Here is a 22,255-nt window from a genome sequence, read left to right as displayed (position 1 = left end):
CTGAGACAGAGCAAGCTGCTTAAAAATGCAAGGCCACATTCTAAGGCAGAGGTGAGAAACAAACAAATCACCCTCCAGAGAGTGTGAAGAGAGAGACATTACCTATAATTCAGACACCCACCGAAACTCATAACTGCCTAAGGAAGAGACATTAAAAAAATGCAAGTTACTGGATATTGAAGCAACGGCTGCCACAGACTGGCTCATCCAAAAAGTCTTGGGAATATGCATTGGGTGAAGTATTTCAAGGCAAGGCTGCCCAGCCACTAGAGAGGGATTGCAAGAGACACAGGTGGTGTCCAGAAAGCCTTCAGCAGAGGAAACAAGCTGAGGGCTGCTCATGCTCTCCCTCGCTCTCTTGTGGAATAAGCGTGTTGCCCAGCTTGAAAAGCCAACTTTACCAGAAACCTACCAGCGAGCAGAGATATCAAAATAATTGAATCATCTTCCATATCTGACCGCATCCAAGAAACCAGCTAACCTAAATTGGCCACAACGTTTAAAACTTACTCTTTAAGGACAATCAAAGGACAACTAATCATATATTTTACATTTTTTAATTGACTCTAACTCCCCTTATTTCTGATACCTATGTATGTGTGTGACTGCATGAGGGCTGAGTGCTTGACGTTGCGTTTTCATTTTTTTTTGTCGGGTTTAGTGGTTAATAAATTTGCTTTCATTGACTTAAGAAAATCTTGTTTGATTGACTCCTTAGTGCTTACAGCTTAAGTAGTTAAATACATTCTGATTTGGAAAAGGAAAATCTACATTAAAAACAAACTTAAACCTTTGTTGTGACCAACCGAGGAGGTTGAATAGAGGGGAGCCAGTTCACCCCTCCTTACCTGGTCGTAACAGGGCAAATAGAGCTTAATTTATCTTTGGTGAAGGAAACATGCAGTTCACCAAGTCCTTGAACATATCCAGATGCAGAAGAATTTTATTTGTTCACATGAGAACTGGAGACAATCAGTAACACTGCAGTGCATGGAGGATATTGACACTGGCATCCTGTGCATGCCACCCTCCCTCAGTCCACCAGTGACGCCAGGGCTTCATAGTTTTCAGAATGTCTCAGTCCTATCTTTGTAAGTCCTTCCCTAACTGGTTCACTCTGATCTTAAAAAGCTCATTTCTTCAATCAGGCTGTTGGTGAGCCTTCTCAACACCTTTCTTCATCATTCTTCCTTACTGCCACCTCTGAAACACCCTGAAATGTTTCTCTAAAAAGAAAAAAGAAAGTCTTGCATTTATATAGCGTCTTCCATGATTTCAGGACATCCTGTAGAAAAAGAGAAATTTATTGCTGGAGGGCTATGGAGAAAAGGCAAGAGAGTGGCATTAAGTGGATTGCTGTCCAAGAGAGCCAGCACAGACATGACTGCCAAATGACCTCCTGCATTGAAATTATTCTATGATTATTGTGGGTGTATAGAATGATCAATAATGGAAAATCCTTATACCACAGAAATCCTATTCTTTTTGTCTTTCAGATATGATGCCTCTTTTGCACAATTATGTGACCGTAGACACGGATGCATTTCTGTCTAATCCTAAAAACGTAGAAATTATTTACAACTTGTGTAAAAAGGTAAATTCTTATGGTGATAACTAAAGAAAGTTAGACTCTGCATTTCACATCCTCAAACCATCCTGCCATTGAATTACTTTGTACGTTTAGTCACTGTTGTAATGCAGGAATAGGTAATGGATAGTTTGTATATATCATGGTCATGTGAACAGCAGTGAGATGAATGATCATTAAATCTGATTTAGTGGAATTGGCCAAGGGATAGATGTTGCTCAATGCACCTGGAGAACTTCTCTGCCAAGTGCCATGGAACTTTTAAGCCCATCAGAACAGGGATCCTTGGTTCAATGTCTCATCTGAAAGACAGCAGCTCCAATAATGCAGCACTTTCTAATTCCAATTAGTGATTCACAAGAGGCCAGAGTTAGAGGAGTGTGGGCGAGGGCCAGTGTTAGTGGCAGTGGTAGGTTTTACAGAAATAGGCATGATGGGATTCAAATGTAAGGATGAGGATTTTAAATAGGATATGGGCAGCTGAGTTTTGGACAAACTGGAGCATAGCGGGTGGAGGACAGGAGGACAGCTGTCGGTGAAGATTATCTGCTTAAATTCTGGGGGGGCAGGGGGGGTTTTTGAACCCGCCTTCTGACTCATAGAAAATGATGCTGCCAGTTAGTTATAGGAGGAATGGTATGTTTGCACAGAATAGTATAATAGTATTTTGTTCTCATGAGGAATTCCGATGTTGGGAAATGAAGCATATTTACATTTTGTGATTCTAAGACTAAATTGGATGTATTCAGTCAGGGACAGCTTGGTTAAATGCACTTTTTTAAAAATCCCATTTCAACGTGTTTCAGCCCCAGTCTCAGAAAAGAACAATCAGAGCCCTGTGTGACGTGTCCATTTTCTAGATTGACTGCAGTGCCCCTGGATTTGGGTGCCACGTTGAATTCAGCAACCTCTTGTCAGAAATGTTCATGAATGGTGAGCATGGAATCAGGCTCGGCTGTGTTACGCTCTCAATGTAAGAGCTAACCTGTGTTGAGGCTTACACGCCCAGATACTGAGGGAAAACCATTGAACGTAGAACATGCCTGATGATAAAGTCAACGGAGAATGGAAAGAGGTTAAAAATAACGCTTTTTCAGCCTTCTAATTCTGTAATCCAACCAGATCCTCATTAGGGAATGATGTATTTTTTTTCCAGTTTCTATTTCTCTCACTCCTGCTCTTAGGTAAAACTACTTAAAATGATCTAGGTGAGAATAAACATGTCTTCGTTGCTGATCTAGTGAGCAGCAATTTTCTCTGATGCTTCCGTCACTGGCCAGTTGTGGCATTGGAAAACAGTTTCAGATAATGACAGAGTAGATAGGGAGAAACTGTTCCCATTAGCAAAAGGATCCAGAATGAGAGGACACAGATTTAAGGTGATTGGCAAAAGAAGCAATTGTGACATCTGGAAAAGCTTTTTTTAATGTAGTGAGTGGTGAGAAGTTGAAATGCACTTCCTGACTGTATGTTGGGGGCAGATTCAATCAAGGCCTTCAAAAAATAATGGTATAGTTACTTGAAGAGAGAGAATTTGTGGGGCTGCAGGAAAAAGGCGGGAGAGTGGGACTCGGTAAGTTGCTCTTGCAGAGAGTCAGCATAAACATGATGGGTTGAATGACCTGTGTTGCTCTTCTATGATTCTGTGATTGACCTTAATGAACAGTATTGTAGTCATAAGTGCTAAGGGTGTTATTTCAAAGGTTATATGTTTTACAAAAAGTGAACCAGCCTTCACCTTGTATTGTCACTGCCTACGCAGCCACCTAGTCTATATTTTTCAATGGGTTTGAAATAAAGATGGTGTGTTTATTTGGCCTTTTATGTAGCTGTTACCAAACGAACCTCTGGTCATTCATTCACCAAACCTGTAACTGTGTGATGTATTCTCAGGTCCTGACGGGGGATGCAGGGGAAGATGCAGAGTGCCATGCTGCGAAACTGCTTGAGGTGATCATCCTTCAATGTCAGGGGAAGGGCATTGACCAGGTAATGAATGGATCCACATGCATGTACCTTGGGATAAAATCTCTAACTTCAATTTCCACAGCAAAGGCAGGAGGTCACAGGAGGCCAGCCGGAGCATTGTATTGCATAGGCTTGATCAACTGTTCCTGGCTGTAATCGATTCTCCCATAAATTATGGCGATGATTAATTAATCCATGGGTTTATTCAGCACAAGGTCAGCGTATTTTATGTGCAACATGCTGAATGGGCAGTTCACTCGGAAGTGTTGGATTAGTTTGTTCAGCAGAATTTTGTGGCTGATAGTAGAATCCCCAGCTCCCACCAACTGAGTGACCAACAAACCATTTTAGTTTTTGTTTTGTTTTAGTTATTGTAATTTTAGCTGTTCATTTGTATCCTTATACCCAAGCTAATCCTCTTCTCCACGCACTCACAGTACTCAGTATTGCAAAGGAGTATCTCGGGACCTCAGTTTTGTACTGTGTTGGATCCGGCTGTCGTATTCACAAATGCCCTGACTCATGCATTATGTGCTTAGATTGATGTTAGCACAATAGGTCCCGCTTGAATCAAGCTTAACCTGTTTTCTCTTGTAAGCGGGCGTGTTTCTCTTATAAATGTGGGATCCATTGATGTCTGAAACTGTCATTAGCTTGCTAGCGCCACCAGATTCAAGGCTAGATTTTAGATTTGCTGCGAGTTAACAAATTGTGGCTTTTGGCTGTGTCATTTTGTGTTCCACGTATCCTGTGCTATTATCCAATTCTCAATGTTTTCTGCAAAATTCCTTTGAATAGGCTACGCAGATGGAACTTTAGATTATGGTCTGGCTATGCCATTTTTTATGGTTAAAATCCTCACTTTTCTTCCTCCATTTGTAGGCCCAAATCTTGCTAAGCTTTGACCTTATGACGTATCATAAATTATGATGCATTGGTCTGAAACTTTTATGAGAGCCTATCAGTTGGAAAATAGTTTTCACCAATGCACAAGTCTCATCACTGCAACTGTAGTCATTAGCTATTGAAATAAGGCCCATGTGTACAATGAAATAATGCCAAGTATTCACTTAATTCCTGAGGTTTTTTTTAAACTACTTATGTACTTCAGGTGAGTCTCACTGCACTGCACCCCATCCCTGACATGGTGAGAGTGTTGCTGCTGAGTGCATTTAATTAACCTGGGAAAGTGTCTGTAACGAACACTGCAGGAATCAATAATTGCAAAAGGCTGCAGATATAAGCTCTTCAGTAAAGCTGTTTTTCATGTTTATTTTTCAGTCCTCCCGCCTATATTGACACTGATTCATGTTTGGGGTCATTACTTAAGTGCCTCCAGCACTCTGGCACCTGACCCAAATGTATATTTTATTATTTTCAAGGCACGGCAATATCCACAATATTTGACTGCAAAAGCGATTACAGTTGATCCCAATCCCCTAATGTGACCTCCATACACATTTTCCAGCTGGGATAGAGATCCAGCAGGGTGCTTATCTTCCTCTTTAATGCAGGGATGCTGAGACTGATGGTGCTCCCATCGCTGAACTAGCCAGACTATCTCAGCAGACCAATTGTTAATCATTGTATTTACCCGCTGAACCTTCCTTGTAATGGTGCTCAGCATTTGGTTGAATTGCAGGCAGCCTGGTGATCCAGTGCTTCATATCTCTCCCTTTTCAGTGCTTCATTTTCCCTCAAGCCTATGCTCCACTGTGATCTGTTCCAATAGACAAGTGATGCCTGACGGTAGCTTGCTATGCGTTTATTATTTTCCTTAAGAAAAATGTTGATATGCTACCAGCTTTTTTAAAGAAAAATCGTCCTCAGCTGATTGCATATTTCTTTCAAAGCAAATAATGTTAAGATGGTTTTTAACGGCTCTGAAATGTTTTTTTCCCCTGAAGAAAATTTTCCCAATGGTAGTTTGCAATAATATATTCTTTGACATATTGTGCATGTCAAACACATGGCACATGTCTTGCACTAGCAATATGCACTATAATGAATTACACTTCCAGTCTTACATTATGTAACATTGAATGAAAACATAGATTGTCCTCAAGGGAGTCCTGTAGCACAAAAGGAGGCAATTCGGCCCATCACGCCTGTGCCTGCTCTTTGAAAGAGCTAACTAGTTAATCCCACTAATGAACACTTTCCCCATAGCTGTGCACATCTTCCCTTTTGAGTACTTATCCAGTTCCTTTTTGAAAGTTACTCCCACCACCCTTTCAGTCAGTCAAGCGGATTGGTACATGGGGAGTATAAGGTTTGGCGGGGAAACTTGGATTTTCTGGTATTAAAATTTAAAATGGACTTGCATGATTTGTGTTTGGTTATTAACCACATTGTGGGGAGGCGGTGGCGTAGTGGTGATGTCACTGGACTAGTAATCCAGAGGCTCAAGCTAATACTCTGGGGACATGGGTTCAAATCTCACCATGATGAAATTCAAATTCAATTAATAAATCTGGAATTAAAAGCTCGTCTAATGGTGAACGTGAAACCATTATCAATTGTTGCAAAAACCCATCTGGTTCACTGATGTTCTTTAATGGAAGGAAATCTGTTGTCCTTACCTCATCTGGCCTACATGTGACTCCAAACCCACAGCAATGTGGTTGACTTTTAAATGTCCTCTGAAATGGGCCTGCAAAGTCCTCCTTACTAACAGGCTTGTACCAAAATTGGGAAAGCTGTCCCACAGACTAGCCAAGCAACAGCCTGACATAGCCATACTCACAGAATCATACCTTACAGACAAAGTCCGAGAAACCACCATCACCATCCCTGAGTCTGTTCTGTCCCAGTGGCAGGACAAACCTACCAGAGGTACAGCGCAGTGGTAAATCTACTTGACTTCGTCCTCACGAACGTATCTGTGAGAGATGCACTTGTTCATCAAAGTATTGGTAGGAGTGACCACCGCACCGTTCTTCTGGAGACAAAGTCCTGTCTTCGCATTGAGGATATCCTCCATTGTGTTGTGTAGAACTACCACCCTGCTAAACAGGATAGATTTCATAACAGATCTAGCAACTCAAAACTGGGCATCCATGAAGCGCTGTAGGCCATTAGCAGAATTGTACTCTACCACAATCTGTAACATCATGGCCTGGCATATTCCCCACTCTACCATCACTAACAAGGGATGGGGGATCAAACCTGGTTCAATGAAGAGTGCAGGAGGGCATGCCAGGAGCAGCACCAGGCAGACCTAAAAATAAGGTGTCAACCTGGTGAAGTTACAACACGACTACTTGCATGCTAAACAGTGGAAGTAGCTTATGTTAGAGCTAAGAGATCCCACAACCAATGGATCAGATCCTGCCACATGCAGTCATGAATAGTGGAGAAAATTAAACAACTAAGGGGAGGAGGAGGTTCTACAAATATCCCTGTCCTCAATGGTGGGGGAGCCCAGCACATCATTGCAAAACACAAGGCTGAAGTATTTGCAACCATCTTGAGCCAGAGTGCTGACTGATGCATCTCGACCTCCCACTGAGGTCCCCAGCATCACAGTTTCCAGTCTTCAGCCAATTCGATTTACTGTATGTGATATCAAGAAATGGTTGATGGCCATGGATACTGCAAAGACAACGGGCCCAGACATGGTACTGAAGAATTGTGCCCCAGAACTTGTGTGTCCCTAGCCAAGCTGTCCTAGTACAGCTACAATACTGGCATCTACCCAGCAATGCGGAAAATTTCCCAGATGTGTGTCCCGTTGACAAAAAGTAGGAGAAATCTAACCCAGTCAATTACTGCCCGATCACTCTACACTCAATCATCAGGAAAGTGATGGAAGGGGTCATCAGTAGTTCTATCAAGTGGCACTTATTCGGCAATTACCTGCTTACTGATGCTCAGTTTGGGTTCTGCCAGGGCCAATCGGCTCCTGACCTCATTACAGCCTTAGCCCAAACATGAGCAAAAGAGTCAAACTCCCGAGGTGAGGTGAGCAAAACTGAAGGGTGGGGGAGGAACTCTCCGCTGGTTGGAGTCATACCTCACACAAAGGAAGATGGTTGTGGTTGTCGGAGGTCAATCATCCCAGTTCCAGGACATCACTGCAGGAGTTCCTCAGGGTAGTGTCCTAAGCCCAACCATCTTCAGCTGTTTTATCAATAACCTTCCTTCCATCATGAAGTCAGAAGTAGGGATGTTCACTAATGATTGCAGAGTGTTCAGTATCATTCACGGCTTCTCAGATACTGAAGCAGTCTGTTTCCATATGCAGAAAGAGCTGGACAAAATTCAGGCTTTGGCTAATAAGTAGCAAGTAACATTTGTGCCGTACAAGTACAATGATTATCTCCGACGAGAGAATTTAGCCATCCCTCTTTGGCATTCAATGGCATTACCATCACTGAATCCCCCACAATCAATATCCTGGAGGTTAATATTGACCAGAAACTGAACTGGGTCAGACATATAAATACTGTGGCTACAAGAGCAGGTCAGAGGTTAGGAATTCTGCGGCAACTAACTCTTCTCCTGACTTCCCAAAGCTTATCCACCATTTACAAGGCACAAGTCAGGAGTGTTATCGAACACCCCCCACTTGCCTGGATGAATGCAGTTCCAACAATACTAAAGAAGCTCAACACCACACAGGGCAAAGCAGCCCGTTTGATTGACACCTCATCCACCACTTTAAACATTCATTCCCTCCACCACTGACACATAACGGCAGCAGTGTCCTACCACCTGAAAGGTGCACTGCAGCAACTCACCAAGCCTCCTTCAACAACATCTTCCATGACCTCTGCCACCTAGAAGAATGAGGGCAGGTGCATGCACCACCTGAAAGTTCCCACCCAAGCCACACCTCCTCCTGACTTGGAACTATATTGTCGTTCCTTCACCATTGCTGGGTCAAAATCCCAGAACTCCTTCCCTAACAGCACTGTGGGTGTACCTACATTACATAGGCAGCAGTTCAAGAAACTGGTCCACAGGAACTTTGGCTGTGGCTGTTCTTCATGCATTAACCCATTCAAAGAGCATTGGCATGCTATTCAACTATCGCGGCATCATAACCAAGTCCTGATCACCATTCAGTGATTCCATACTGGAAAGTGTATGCACATATTGGCTGAGGACATGCTTAGGCTGGAGGAGAGACAATTGAACAGCTTGCCAGCACTCACTGTCAAGGCTCACATATAAAGAACGCAAGTTATTGAACAGTCAGCACAGGATTGAAGGGAAGAAACTTGTTGAATTTTTTTAAATGTAGCTAAGCAGCAGCTCACATACAAACTGAAAATTCTAAAAAAAAATGTTTTCTCTGTCTCATTAGTGTATTCCATTGTTTGTTGAAGCAGTCCTGGAACGATTAACTCGTGGAGTTAAAACAAGTGAACTGCGGACCATGTGTCTTCAGGTGGCCATTGCAGCCCTTTACTACAGCCCCATGCTACTTGTGAATACCTTGGAAAACATTTGCTTTTCACACAGTGCAGAGCCTATTACAGCACAGTTTATTAATCAGTGGATGAATGACACGGATTGTTTTCTTGGGTAAGCAAATCCTTTGGCCAGGCAAATAATCAGTGAGCTTCTTTGCTGCATCACAGGACCTGCTGCAAATCCCAATATAAGGTGCTCACGTGAGGTTGAGCACTGGTAGATAAAGCCATGAAAAAGACCAGCAATATTTTAGGTTTTGTTAATTAATAGTTGCATAGAGTACATGAGTATTTACACAAAAAGATTGGTTAGCCCACAGTTAGAGTGCAGACTGTGTTTTCAACACCTCAATATCAAAAGGACATCTAAGCCATTTATACATTGTGTACAGTGTAGATTCACCAGAATTATTGTTGAGGTTGGGAAACGGTTACTATTAGAAAATGCTAGCGAAACTGAGACAGAAGGGTAGAAAGCTAAGAGATGATTTAATACAGGTTTTAAATTATGAAGAGTTTTGCCCAGGTGCATAGAGAAGGATTGTATCCTTTAGCCAGGGAGTGAATGGGAGTCTGGGCTGCTCGTCTGGGGCTCCTACCTATCACCCGGGTCATGCTTGTGGGATACCAACCAATCACCTGGGCTGCGAGTCTGGGGCAACAACCGATCCCCTGGCTGCAGGTCTTGGGGCCCCACCGATCCCCTGGATTGTGGGTCAGGAGACCATTTATAGTCAGAACTGCTGACCTTTTATTTTGAGTGACCCATTCCTGAAATGGGTTCATGTGAATGTGCACATGCTGGGAATTTGATTATGTAATTTAAACCCCCATCAGAAGCGAAAAGCAAGACCACAATACCTCAATTTCCCACCAGTTTTCATTATCTGTTAGATAGAGATCTGCTCCACTTAATGATAGTTCAGTTGTAATGGAGGATGTGGAAACATTAAATATTGCAGAAGGAGTATCTGAATTGTTCTTTGGCACACAGCATGTAAATTGTTTTACTTTGAATTTACAATATTTTATCATTTGTTTTGCCTCTGTTATGTGACAACAGTAAACCTTGGTAATTGCAGTAGTAGTGATACATCAGCAAGGAAGGTGATCACAAGTTTTTACAATGCTCATATCATTAATGAATTCGTCATTGCTTCATTTATTTTCATTATCTTTAAATGTTTTAAAAGGAAATGGTTCAGTTGAGTACAAGATTCTCTGTCTGTGCTAGATTTAGTAATTTGTTCTAACTCCAGTTTAATGCGTCTGTTATAATTACTTCTGTTGCTAGGCTTCATGATCGGAAAGTCTGTATCATTGGTCTGAGCACACTAATGGAAATGCAAAACAGACCAGAAGCTGTGGATGCTGTGGCCGCTCAAATTCTACCTTCATTGCTGCTCCTCTTCCTTGGCCTAAAACGAGCATATGCAAGCAGAGCTCCCAATGATCAAAACGAGAATGGAGAAGAGGAAAATGAGGATACTGAAGAAAATGGTTCTTTGTTTTTTTTTTAATGCATTTACCTTTCTAATGAATACAGATTCTTGTGTGTGTGTATACATATGGTTTGTTAAGTTTCCTCACCAATTTCCGTTCTCCCTCTCCTCAAGGAGTTAACTCATGGTTCCACATGAACTGGTTGCTATCTGCGACCTTCTGCAGTTGGCCATAATTGTGAGAGTCAGCAGACGACTTGACCATTGCTGCAGAGCCTGGGGAATGCAACCAAACTGAACAATATAGCTTAGCTACCTCTCGTCCACATGTACACTTTGCATCCAGATTTGCTGGATAGTTATCGGGAGTGGGACAGTTGGCTGATTTCTTCCCCTTAATCACTCCCATGGGATGTTGAGACCATTCGTGACAGCCCCATTCTTAAAATAATTTTCAACCCTTGCACTCCTAGTTTGAGAAACGGTATGTAACCAAACACTAGAATGAACACATTTGGCACCAAGATTTAAGTAACTATTCACAATAATGAGCCTTGCATTAGTTGTTGCAGGGAAATTAAAAGAGTAAAGGTTTAGGCAGGAGAGTAAAGGTTTAGGCAGGAGTACTTGCTTGCTCACGGTGTTGTCCCACTTTATTTTTTATAGAGTGCAATGACAGACTGAGCAAAGCTTTGCTTAATGATTTAATAAAAAAGTGGAGGTAAGCTATGGTAACAATTCCCCATGTGAATGTGGGCAGTCTGTTAAATCAAATGGAACCAGAGCCAAGTCTGAGATTTCTCAGCTAATATCCACAAGCGCAAACTTCCAGGAAGGGTCACTGGATAGCAACTGTACAGGAACCCTGACTGATTACCACATGCACTGCAGTTCACTGAAACCAATTGCTGAACTGTGGCTGAGATGTTTGGGGAAAATATTTAGAAATAACATTTGAGGGTAATATTCACTAAATTTAATGAATTTACATTTGATAAGTGCTGCAGAATCTGATTCAAATTATCCAGGAGTGTAGAAGGAACTAGAGATTATATTCTTATTAGATCATTGTACTCTGTGGTCATTGCTGAAGGTTGACAGCTTATCTGGATATGGTCCTGTTGGTAAGAGGGCAAAGAACTGAGGCTTGGGAACAAAAGGCTGATAAATTTTACTTAATAGTCAGTATGTCAGAAAGTAATTGAGCAGAACTTGTCATGAAATATGAATCTTCAGTGACTACTCAATGTGAAGTAGCAATGGGGAAACCAAAATTATAGAAAGTGTCACTGGGCAAATAAAGTAAAAATTTATCTAAGGAGTTAGTTCTCCACATTTGGAACATTCTGTTCAGTTTTGTTTCCCAAATCTGGTGATGGGTATTGCTATTCAAAGATGGTAACTCAGATGATGCTTCAAGTTGGATCTCTTAATTAGAAGTGTAAGTTTAGAATATTAAAATTTTGTTATGTTTTGTTCAAACCGAGGCTCAGGGGAAATAGAATTGAGATCTTTACAATTTTGAATCAATTGAACATAGTGAATTTGAATCTCAACTTTTGAAATGGATAATAGTAAGATTAAAAGGAATCCCAACAAAATAAGATAACTATCAGATTAGATTCCGGAAAATAATTATTTTCTGTTAAGGTTGCTACGCTGTGAAACAGGCTACTGATATTTGAGGTAAATATGGATCTGCTAGAATCCTTTAGGAAGGATCAAATGAGCAAAATAGCTTTCTTCTGTGCCATAAAATTCTATGATTTTAAGGTATTTGAAGTTCTTGAGGAATGAGGACATTGGCAGGGAGATAGGTTGTGAGTTAGTTAAATACACCTAGCATTATGTCATGGGCAACCATGATCTCTTACATAGAAAAATAGAAAATATGAGCAGGAGGAGATCATTCAGCCCTTTGAGCCTGCTCCACCATTCAATATGATCATGGCTGGTCTCTATCTCAACACTGTACTCCTGCGCTCTCCCCATAACCCTTGATGCCTTTAGAATCCAGAAATCTAACTATCTCCTTCTTAAATATATTCAGTGACGTGGCCTCCACAGCCTTCTGTGGTAGAGAATGCCATAGGTTCACCATCCTCTTGAATGAAGAAGTTTCTCCTAATCTCAGTGCTAAATGGTCTACCCTGTACCCTGAGACACTGACCCCTTATTCTAGACTCCCCCAGCCAGAGGAAACATCATTCCTGCATCCAGTCTGTCCATCCCTGTCAGAATTTTATATGTTTCAATGAGATCTCCTCTCATTCTTCTAAACTCCAGTGAATACGGGCCGAGTCAGCCCAATCCCTCCTCATATGACGATCCTGCCATCCCAGGAATCAGTCTGGTGAATCTTTGCTGCACACCCTCTATGGCAAGTATATCCTTTCTTAGGTAAGGAGACCAAAATTGCACACACTGCTCCAGGTGTGGTCTCACCAAGACCCTGTACAGCTGCAGTAAGACATCCTTGCTCCTGTACTCAAGTCCTCTCGTAATGAAGGCCAACATACCATTTGCTTTCTTAATTGCTTGTTGTACCTGCATGCTTGCTTTTAGTGATTGGTGTACATGGACACCCAGGTTCCCTTGTACAACAACATTTCCCAATCTATCACTATTTCAATAATATTCTGCCATCCTGTTTTTTGCTACCAAAGTGGATAACTTCACGCTAATCCATGTTATACTGCACCTGCCATGTTTTTGCCCACTCACTCAACCTGTCTAAATCATCTTGAAGTCTCTTAACACCCTCTGCATCACTCACATTCCCACCAAGTTCGTGTCGTCAGCAAACTTGGAAATATTACATTTGGTTCCCTCATCCAAATCAGCGATATATATTGTGAATAGCTGGGGCCCAAGCACTGATCCCTGTGTCATCCCACTAGTCACCGCCTGCCATTCCGAAAAAGACCCATTTACTCTTACTGTTTCCTTTCTGCTAACCAATTCTCAATCCATGACAATATATTACCCAAATCCCATGTGCTTTAGCTTTACACAATAACCTCTTATGTGGGACTTTATCAAAAGCTTTCTAAAAATCCAAATACACCACACTAGTCCATGTCCAAATGCAGCAAGACCTGGACAATATCCAGGCTTGGGCTGACAAGTGGCAAGTAACATTTGGACCACATGTGTCAGGCAATGACCATCTCCAACAAGAGAGAACCCAACCATCACGTTCAATGTCATTACCATCACTGGTCAAAAAGATGTTGATAGTGGAGGATTCAGAAACTCAACTGGACTAGCCATATAAATACCGTGGCTACACATCACACAAGAGGAGCATTCCACTTGGCCGAGCTGTCCTGCCATGACTTACCCTTAAATTACTCCCTTTACTTTTACTTGCTCTAGTTTGGAGAATATTAAGGACAGAAGAAATACTTACCAGGTCCTACTTACCAAGGTTCTTCTTACTGAGGAAAGATAGAAAATGAAAGGATCGCCTCCTTCCCTCTCTCACCAAACTCCAACTGAAGCACTCGAATGCAGTCCAAAGCAGCACTTCAGTGCATCTCTTGAAGCTTTCTTGATTGTTTTATGGCGTTGAGAAATTTCCAGAAGATTATCATGAAATTGGCTAGTATTTTCTCTCTCTGTGTCTCTCCTTAACATTATCAGTGGTTGAAGATTATACCATCTGGTGGATAGAGTGACTGTTCTGCATTTAATGGTTTTATTTTCTCACCACCACATATGTTGGTATCAGTTAAATCAGCATACACCAGCAATCAAATCTGGAACTTTCTGGTAATTATGGCTTAGTTACAAATAGCTCGTTCTTTTTTCTTGACAATGTTTTGCTGTTTCCTTCTCTTTCCATTCTCTGTAGTGTCCCTCCAACAGATGACTCATCACAGACAGGGGATTGAAATTCACATATCATTGATTTCTACAGATCAGTTGCTTCCTGATTAAACTGATATATCAGCTGAACAACAGAGCCCTTTTCTTTACGCTTACTCAATCCTTAATCTGCTTATGTTTTTATTGAAGCACAATTTTCTTTCTAAGATGTTGTTTTCGCTTTTTCAGAAGAGATCCCAAGCGATGAAGATGACATTCGTGAAGCAGGACAGCAGTACCTGGAGATGCTGGAGCAGCATCAGGTGCAGGAAGATGAAGATGAGGATGATGATGATGATGATTGGGATGAAGATGGGTTAGAAGAAACTGCTCTGGAAGGGTTCTCTACACCTCTGGATGAAGACAACAGTGTTGATGAATACCAGATTTTTACATCAGCACTGCTAAGTATGTGTTCTCAGACAACTCACGCACCCAAATGCTAATATTGAAATTTAACTAAATGTGGTTTGATGGGAGAGTGATGATTTCTAAAAAAATTAGTGACAATTTCAATCATAATTCCAGTCAATGCAATGCAACACCGTGGTTTTATACTGCAAGTAAAACATGAGCATTGCATGAATTGTCTTCAGGCGCAATAATTGATGTTTTTGAAGCCTGAAAGTGGCTTAAAGCGTGTTCTAAAAAAATCACTTGTGTATCAGCACATTGTCACCTGTTAGCAGCGATATTGATATATTCTCATTGTGTATCTGCAAGCATATATGGAGCCAGGGAGAAGGGAGTGCTTTTGAGCATTGCAAACATGCCTCTCTGCGCATATTTGATCAGGGCATCCCATCATTGAGCAAAAGCATTGACAGAAAAAAGGAGGCAAAAGCCTTAAGATGCATAATTAACAGATGTGCAGGTTTACTGTAAAATCACACTTCTACTGCAGCCACTAACTTGAATTCTATTCCATCAAAACTTGAGAGGTGGGAAAAGGAAAAAAAGAGCAACTTAAACTGCATTAGGTCCAATCATTGGGAGTTCTCTTTTTGAAACTTGGGTATATCTGTATTGATACAATTAGCACCACATCAGTATGATAGGCATTGCAGCCTGAGAGTTATGTAGTTATTGACATGAGAGGTTTGTGTGCTCTACAATCGGGTTTTTTTTTTGTTACAGGGGTACAGAGTAGGGATGCTGCCTGGTACCAGACTCTCACTGCCCCTTTGAGCGAGGACCAGAGGAAACAGTTACAGGAAATCTTTGCACTGACAGAACAGCGGAAAAATGCAGCAGGTTAGTGCCAAGTGCAGGGCAGTGTATTTTTGTGTAAGTGTAACTGGTAATGGTGAGAATGTTTGGATTTAGAGCATATTCCACTCTCCCCTTTGCCACCCACTGCAATCTTTGAATCATGCACTTTTAGTTTTTGCAGTACTGCTGATCGCCTGCTGGTGTCACTAGTGGACTTGTTGATCCTCAGAATGAAAGTCGAACTTCAGTGCCAAAATGAAAAGTTTGAAAAGCTTACCTCTGTCTGGAATTAGGCAAAATTAACAGAAGTGCTACTTTCTACAGAAATGCATTTTATGATTTTACATTAGGGAAATCTTTGAATTTACAGAAGCACAGAAAGGGACCATTTGACCCAACTGATCTCTGCTGGTGTTTATGTTCAACAAAAGTCTCCTCCAAGCCTACTCCATTACTCCATCAACATATCCTTCTATCCATTTATCCCTTGTGTTTATCCAGCTTACACTTAAATGCTTAAGTGCTATTCCCCTCAAATGCTACTTATGGTCATGAGTTCCACAGGAAATCTTAATACATTGTCTACCGAATTTGAAGTTGTGAGACTTCAACTCAGGCCTGTGGTCTGGATGATTGCTAAGGTACTGCGACGATTACTGTAAATGTGCAAAATGCAAGGTGTATGTTTGAAAAGTTGAACAAGCTCTTCAATGCTGTAAGGGTACAACAAAGCAGAGCTGGTGTCCAGGTGAAGTAAACAATATACCTATTCAGTATATAGCTGAATTTCTGTAATGCTGAACCAGTTTTCTTGTAAATGCTCTATTTGGATTAGAGTTTCCTGAATAAAAGATTGATGGGAATAATACAAAACCCTGAAATTCTTGTGATTTCCATTGGAATTGAAGATATTTTTGCAACCCAGGCCACATGTGTCTCTGCAAAACATCACCACATTGAGCATGATTCCTCACTATCAAGGGGCTACGGATGTTTTGATGTGAAAGGTTTGTCCAATATGGCAAGGAAAGCAAACGCCTCATGGGTGTATTCTACAGGAAGTGTGTGACCCTATTATGAAAACAGCTAATCTCCTGCCACAGTCCTTCCTCTGCTTTCTATGTGACCTCCAGGTTTATGCAAATGCCTTTCTGCAATTCATCTGCAAGCCTTTTTAAGTTATACATCAAATTCCATTTCCTGTGGCAAAATAGTTGACACCTAACCAAGTCTAGACGTCATCTAGACCCCTGCAACTCAAGTCCTTTTTTTATTGCCTAGGATTTTTACTGGCATTTTGGGGGTGCTGTTCCATGATTCTGCTTTTTGCCCTGAAAACCCCAAACCAATAGTGTTGGGAATCAGAAAATCGCTAATTTTCAAATTAAGGTGAAACTAGTTTAAAGATGTGATGTGTTTTTAATTTTCAAGAATAAGGATTTAAGAGTTCAAACTCTTAAATCAAATTAGAATGTATTTATCAGTGTTGTGAGCCTGAAAAGCGTTAATGGAAGTGGTTGGCAAGTTTTCTTTGCAATATGGCATCAGACTCAAATGCTTTTAATTACCCAATTTAAAAAATTAATCAATGTTGGTATTTTGATTGTGTTGTTTGCATCAAACTGCTTGAATACCAGGGGGCAATTGTTATATTGGCATTCAATGCAGGAGAGCCATTTAGACTGAGTGGAGTCAAATTTATTTGACATTAATGAAGCAGTGGGAGTAGTGATGAAAAAGATTACAGACATGTTTCAGAATTCCATTAAAAGTACAATGAATCAAACTGAAATCTGGTGCATATGTGACTCCATTCTCCATGTCTAGTGTCCCCTTAAATCTAAGAATAAGAGTTAAGTCGACGTGTCAATGAGATTTTCCAGATTGGATTCTTGGAAGATGAGAAGCATCCTCAGTTTGCTGTAAATTTTATTATCCAAGCCTTTCCTGTTTCACGTTTGATTTCTGTTTAATTTTTAATTTTCTTTTATTTTCTTAGAATCCAAGAAAATTGAAGGACAGGGTGGTTATAACTTTGACATGACTGCACCAGTTCCCACAGCATTTAATTTTGGAGCAACTCCAGGGGGCAACTGACCTACAGATGGCATTTTTATTAAACTTCAGGGCATCATGAAAAAAAAAATCTTCCATCCATCAGCATTACTGAAGCTGTCGGGAGACCTTTGGAACCGGTGTTGAACCCTTCCAGTGCTGGACCGTAACTCGATTATCGTTTGAGGCTCTTATCGGTATTTTTTTTTTCCCTCAAGTGAACTGAGTGAAAATCATCTCCCCTCTCCCACCCTCCCCCCTTCCGAGGCACTACGGGGAAAGGTTTGGTTAACCACCACCTCTCAGGTTCCCAATATACAGGCATTTGACGGGTTAATACAGATACATAGTGCCTTCTGTCGCATGTGGATTGCCTCAGATTTTAGTTTGGAAAGAAATGGCATGATTTAAAGAAAAGTACTTTAACCATGTTTTTTTAATATTTACCAGAGATTTTTTTAAAAATCTGCTTATTGCAGCTCTGCTATTTTTAAATTTCCGTGTGGTGACTGTTTTAACATTTAAAATATTATCCTTGGTAAAAAGCTGTCGGTTTCTGTGATTTGTGATAGCAGTGGTAGCCTAGGAATAAATAAATTGCAACTCCGTTTAAAATTACGTGGAAATTCACAAGTCCGTCTTGGCGGACAATCGCGATTCCTTTTTTCTGAAAGGGGGACAAATTTTAATAACCATGCACAGTTGAAAAATATCAATATTCTGGCAGTATGTTTAGCTGTTGAATGGCAGTCGAGAATTTTAGACTTTGAGACATGAATTATTTTCTTGTTTATGTTATATAAGGTATCAAATGCTCATCTGGGTAAAGCAAAAATTGTCACGGCTGATTACTGTACTTCTACATTGGTTCTTTGAGAGAGCTTGTGAGTTTTCATTCTCAGCTACTGGGTGCCTCAATAAAGCCTTTGGTTGAGCACGTTTTTGTCTGAATGCATTCTATTTTGCTGAAACCTAACAACAGGATTGCAAGTTTTGACCATCGTAGGGTAAATTGAAAAACTTAGCTGAAGGGTCAAGGCCTATAGTGCTGGACATCAAGTTCAACAGAGCAAGGAGAAAGTTGAGAACAGAACTCTCAAGGTGCACATGTACACAAGAAAATCGCCACTGGAACAGTTGTGCAGGAAGCCAAACCATTGATGATGGTTTAGACCAAAACTTTGAAGGTAATAGAATATTTTGAAAGTAAACATTGGTTTCCACAATTTTAGAAAGTAACCAGCAAGGGTTACCTGTGAAACTCGAGAAAATCCAGATTCTGATAGACACAGAACAGAATTACTGCTTGATATTGCTGATCAAGGAAATACTGAGGAAAATAAATCAGATTACTCTCTTGTATCCTTTCTTTATATGAAGGAAGGCCAGCAGAATTTTGTCCCATGAGAGTATTAATAACCATATCATAGCCGAAACCAAACATTTTGAGGATTAAACAGCTTGTGACAAATATTTGGATTTAGTTTAGAAAATCTTACAATTTTAGTGCAATGATTGAAATTTGCTCTATTCTGTTAATAATGACATCACCATCTGCTTTGGGTTAAGCATCCAGGCGTAAAGTGTTGAAAGCCGTAGTTCATGACCCATGATATGTTATGTGATGCAGCATCCACTGCCTCAGATGATCTTTCACAGCTTGTGTTGAGTATCATTGCCCACATGTTAAATGCAGCCAACATATTTTATCATAGGACATTTTTTCATTATATCTTTTGTGTGTTTTATAATGAAACAGTAAAATCCTGTATTTGTATATTACATTAGAAGCTCCATTATTCACACTTTTGTTATCTGTGTTCTTGATTATTCAAGAAAGTTTTCAGGAAAATCCAGGCTGGTTCAAGTGATCAGTAGGCATCCGCTGTGGGTTAAGGGATCAATGAGAATTGGACCGTGGTCAGGATACTGGCAAGCACTGGATCCAGAGGCCAGCAGACATCCAGTGTGGGGCAGACCAGTGGAAGTTGGCCCGTGGTCAGGAGATTAGCAGGCATCAGATCCCAAAGACCAGTTGTTGTCAGGATTGGGTCAGAAGATCAGTGGGAGACAAGCATGCATGGGAACAGAGACCAGTTGGTTTTGTTTTGGACTAGAAAACAAGAAAGAGTTGGGGTTTGATGAGAAAAGCACTTTCAAATTGTTGATTAGGTCTGATAGAGAGTAACCGTTTGCAGTCGCCTGGATTGAAAACAGCATAAAGCAGAAACAAAAGACTAGGTGTAGGATATCTAAATATAGTACAGTGTGACATCTCCTGTGTGTACAGTCTCCTCTTTGTTATAGTGAATTGAGTATGCTGAAATAAAAGTACCAGAACTTGGAGATTATATGGCCACAGATTCCAATTTCGTGTAGTGTTTAATGCTGCCTTTTGAGACATTAGTTGATTGACATACTTCTCCAAACATTCAAAATTCTTGGTTCCCAAAGACTTTGTATGCGTGAGGTGTTTATTTGGTTGTGAATGTTTGATGTACTGTTATGAAATTTGGTATTCTTTATTTGTGCTACTTACTTGTGTGTGGTTTTGTTTAGATCGGTAGCTTGGTGGTGGAACTGCAAACTCTCAACCATTAAAGATCCAACTATGAACGTCCGAACACAACTGATTTTTATTTGGCTATTCAACTGTGTGACTCTTTCCATCCTTACCTTCAATTGGAACCACTTTGTGGCATTGTTGGATGGAGGGGGGAGAGAGACTTCAGTCATTCTGTTATGTGTGATGTGACTAAATCTGGTCAAGGATTATATGGTCATGTTTAGAAGTCCGTAACTTCACCCAACCCATCCTCTCAATGAAAGAAAAACTTGACATAGGTAAGAACTTGAAAAGGGGAAATAAAAATGTTAGCTGAATAGTACATTCTGGGCATTCATCCAAGATAAGAATGAAATATGGAAAGAAGTTCAAACATCCTTTATGTTTATTGGACCACAGTGAGTCCTGAAGGTACTCTTGCTGGGCTATGACTTTACAGAGGCATGGCACACATGGTTTTCTCACCAAGCATCCATTTTTCAGGTCTGAGAGGCATCATGGCCTCGCATCTACATGCGCACAAGACAGTGATCAGGCAAGGAAACCTTGGCTAATTTTCCCCAATTCTCCCTCTTTTCCTCCTCCCTCCACCTTCTACCCTTCCTAGTTCAGATTGCTCAGGCCAATTGTCACCCCACCTGAGATCATCTAACTACATACGTTAGAAATGGAGACTAGAATCTTCTGGCTCACCTACATGTTAACTTTACCACCTGAATCCTCGCTGAGTGAGAATCTTAATGTCTGTCAATTCAGCAGCCAATTAGCATACACCCTGCTGTTCTGCTTCATTGCTTCAGTCCACATGACTTAGGGACTGTTTGCTGGGAAACAATTAATCATAGAGGATTTCTCTGGAGTCACTGCTATTGAATTAATCTTGCCAGCATTGCATTGTAACCTGATTATTTGAGATTTTGTTAGCTTATTTTTCTTTTCGAAATGACTGAGTGAGTAATATTAGCACTGTGAGGACTGATGCTGTGATTGAGCCAGTGACTGAGTGGGTTTATTAGATTGAATGTGTGGAAGAAAGATTGTTTTGAAAAACCTGTGTTTTTAGATGGCCTGATATTGTGTAAATGAGTTAAGGCTTTTAATTTTAAATATCATTGTTTAAACATGGAAAATCAAAAATCTAATACGTTTTGGGCATTGACGATGTTCTTAGTGCTGTGACATCCATAAAGTTTGGGCATTGTCACTGATTTTAATGCTGTGGCATCCATTGTGTTTTGGTGAAGAAGTGAGCTATTATCTGCTCTCTACAAAAATTTTATCACAGTTGTTGAATAAGCCCTTCCCTTCAGCTTGTTCAAAATCTTTTGGCCCCTCCATCCTCCTTCCTGCTGCGAATGATGCTATGCAACAGATGATGACTTTCACTTAGACTCGAGCATACTATTGTTACGACTGGCCCCCGGGTGAGGTCCCCCAATTTTGTTAAGTTCCCGAACGGGACGCCAATTTTGTTATGCTCCCAGGCGAGGAGAAATGAGCTGGCTCCCCTTCTTTACTCAACCCCCTCGGTTGGTTGCAACAAGGTTAATTTAAAAGGGATCCCTCTTTTTCCACCCCCCCCCCCCCCACAACCCTCCGTGGATACCTTTTCCCAGTCCCAATGTATTTATTTTTTTTTTAGAAGGAGCCAATTGCAAAGGAACCAAGCTCTCTTGAGTCAAAGAGTAAGTTTATTAGTTACTAAAACCTGAGAAAAATAATAAAAATGCAACACACATACACACAAATCAGAAATAAGAAGTTAAGAGTCCAAATAAAAGTTTTTAAACTATACGCATCAGTCTTTGGCTTGTCTGTGAGGTGTAGATGGCGGTATGTTGCAGCCGTTAGGTTGGGTGATTCCGATAGAGCTGACTTTGGCAGTTTCACAGTAAATTTTGGAGACTTGGTTCTGCAGGGTAGCTGAAGAGGCTGTTCTATTTCCTTTTTGATTGTGGCTACTGCTGAGCCTTGCAACAGTGAGAGAGAGAGAGACTTCGCCTGCAACTGCAGGTTGTCGTGTGCTGTCACTATCACAGCACACACTGCACTGCTCTGCAACTAGCTTTTTAACCCTTTTTCCCCTGTGTATTCCCATGAGGGAGATAGTCATCTTGCATCTATCTCAGAACTG

The 22,255-nt window shown here is 40.9% G+C and overlaps 1 protein-coding gene across 4 annotated transcripts in view; it reads left to right on the top strand.

Annotated features, from left to right (window-relative positions):
- ipo8 (importin 8) overlaps positions 1-18,494 on the top strand; it is a 121,631-nt gene extending 103,137 nt beyond the window's left edge. For all 4 annotated transcript variants that reach the window (XM_078568502.1, XM_078568501.1, XM_078568504.1 and 1 more), the window contains 7 exons: positions 1,497-1,594; positions 3,482-3,577; positions 8,868-9,088; positions 10,271-10,476; positions 14,478-14,696; positions 15,426-15,542; positions 17,500-18,494. In XM_078568502.1, the coding sequence (XP_078424628.1) occupies positions 1,497-1,594; positions 3,482-3,577; positions 8,868-9,088; positions 10,271-10,476; positions 14,478-14,696; positions 15,426-15,542; positions 17,500-17,597 (1,055 nt within the window). In that variant the 3' untranslated portion in view covers positions 17,598-18,494. The remainder of the gene's footprint in view (positions 1-1,496; positions 1,595-3,481; positions 3,578-8,867; positions 9,089-10,270; positions 10,477-14,477; positions 14,697-15,425; positions 15,543-17,499) is intronic.
- The last annotated feature ends 3,761 nt before the right edge of the window (positions 18,495-22,255 follow it).

This window comes from Cetorhinus maximus, chromosome 22, assembly GCF_964194155.1.
Source record: "Cetorhinus maximus chromosome 22, sCetMax3.hap1.1, whole genome shotgun sequence".
Classification (NCBI taxonomy): Eukaryota; Metazoa; Chordata; class Chondrichthyes; order Lamniformes; family Cetorhinidae; genus Cetorhinus; species Cetorhinus maximus.
The sequence above is the reverse complement of the archived record's forward strand: the minus strand, read 5'-3'. Positions and strand labels throughout refer to the sequence as shown.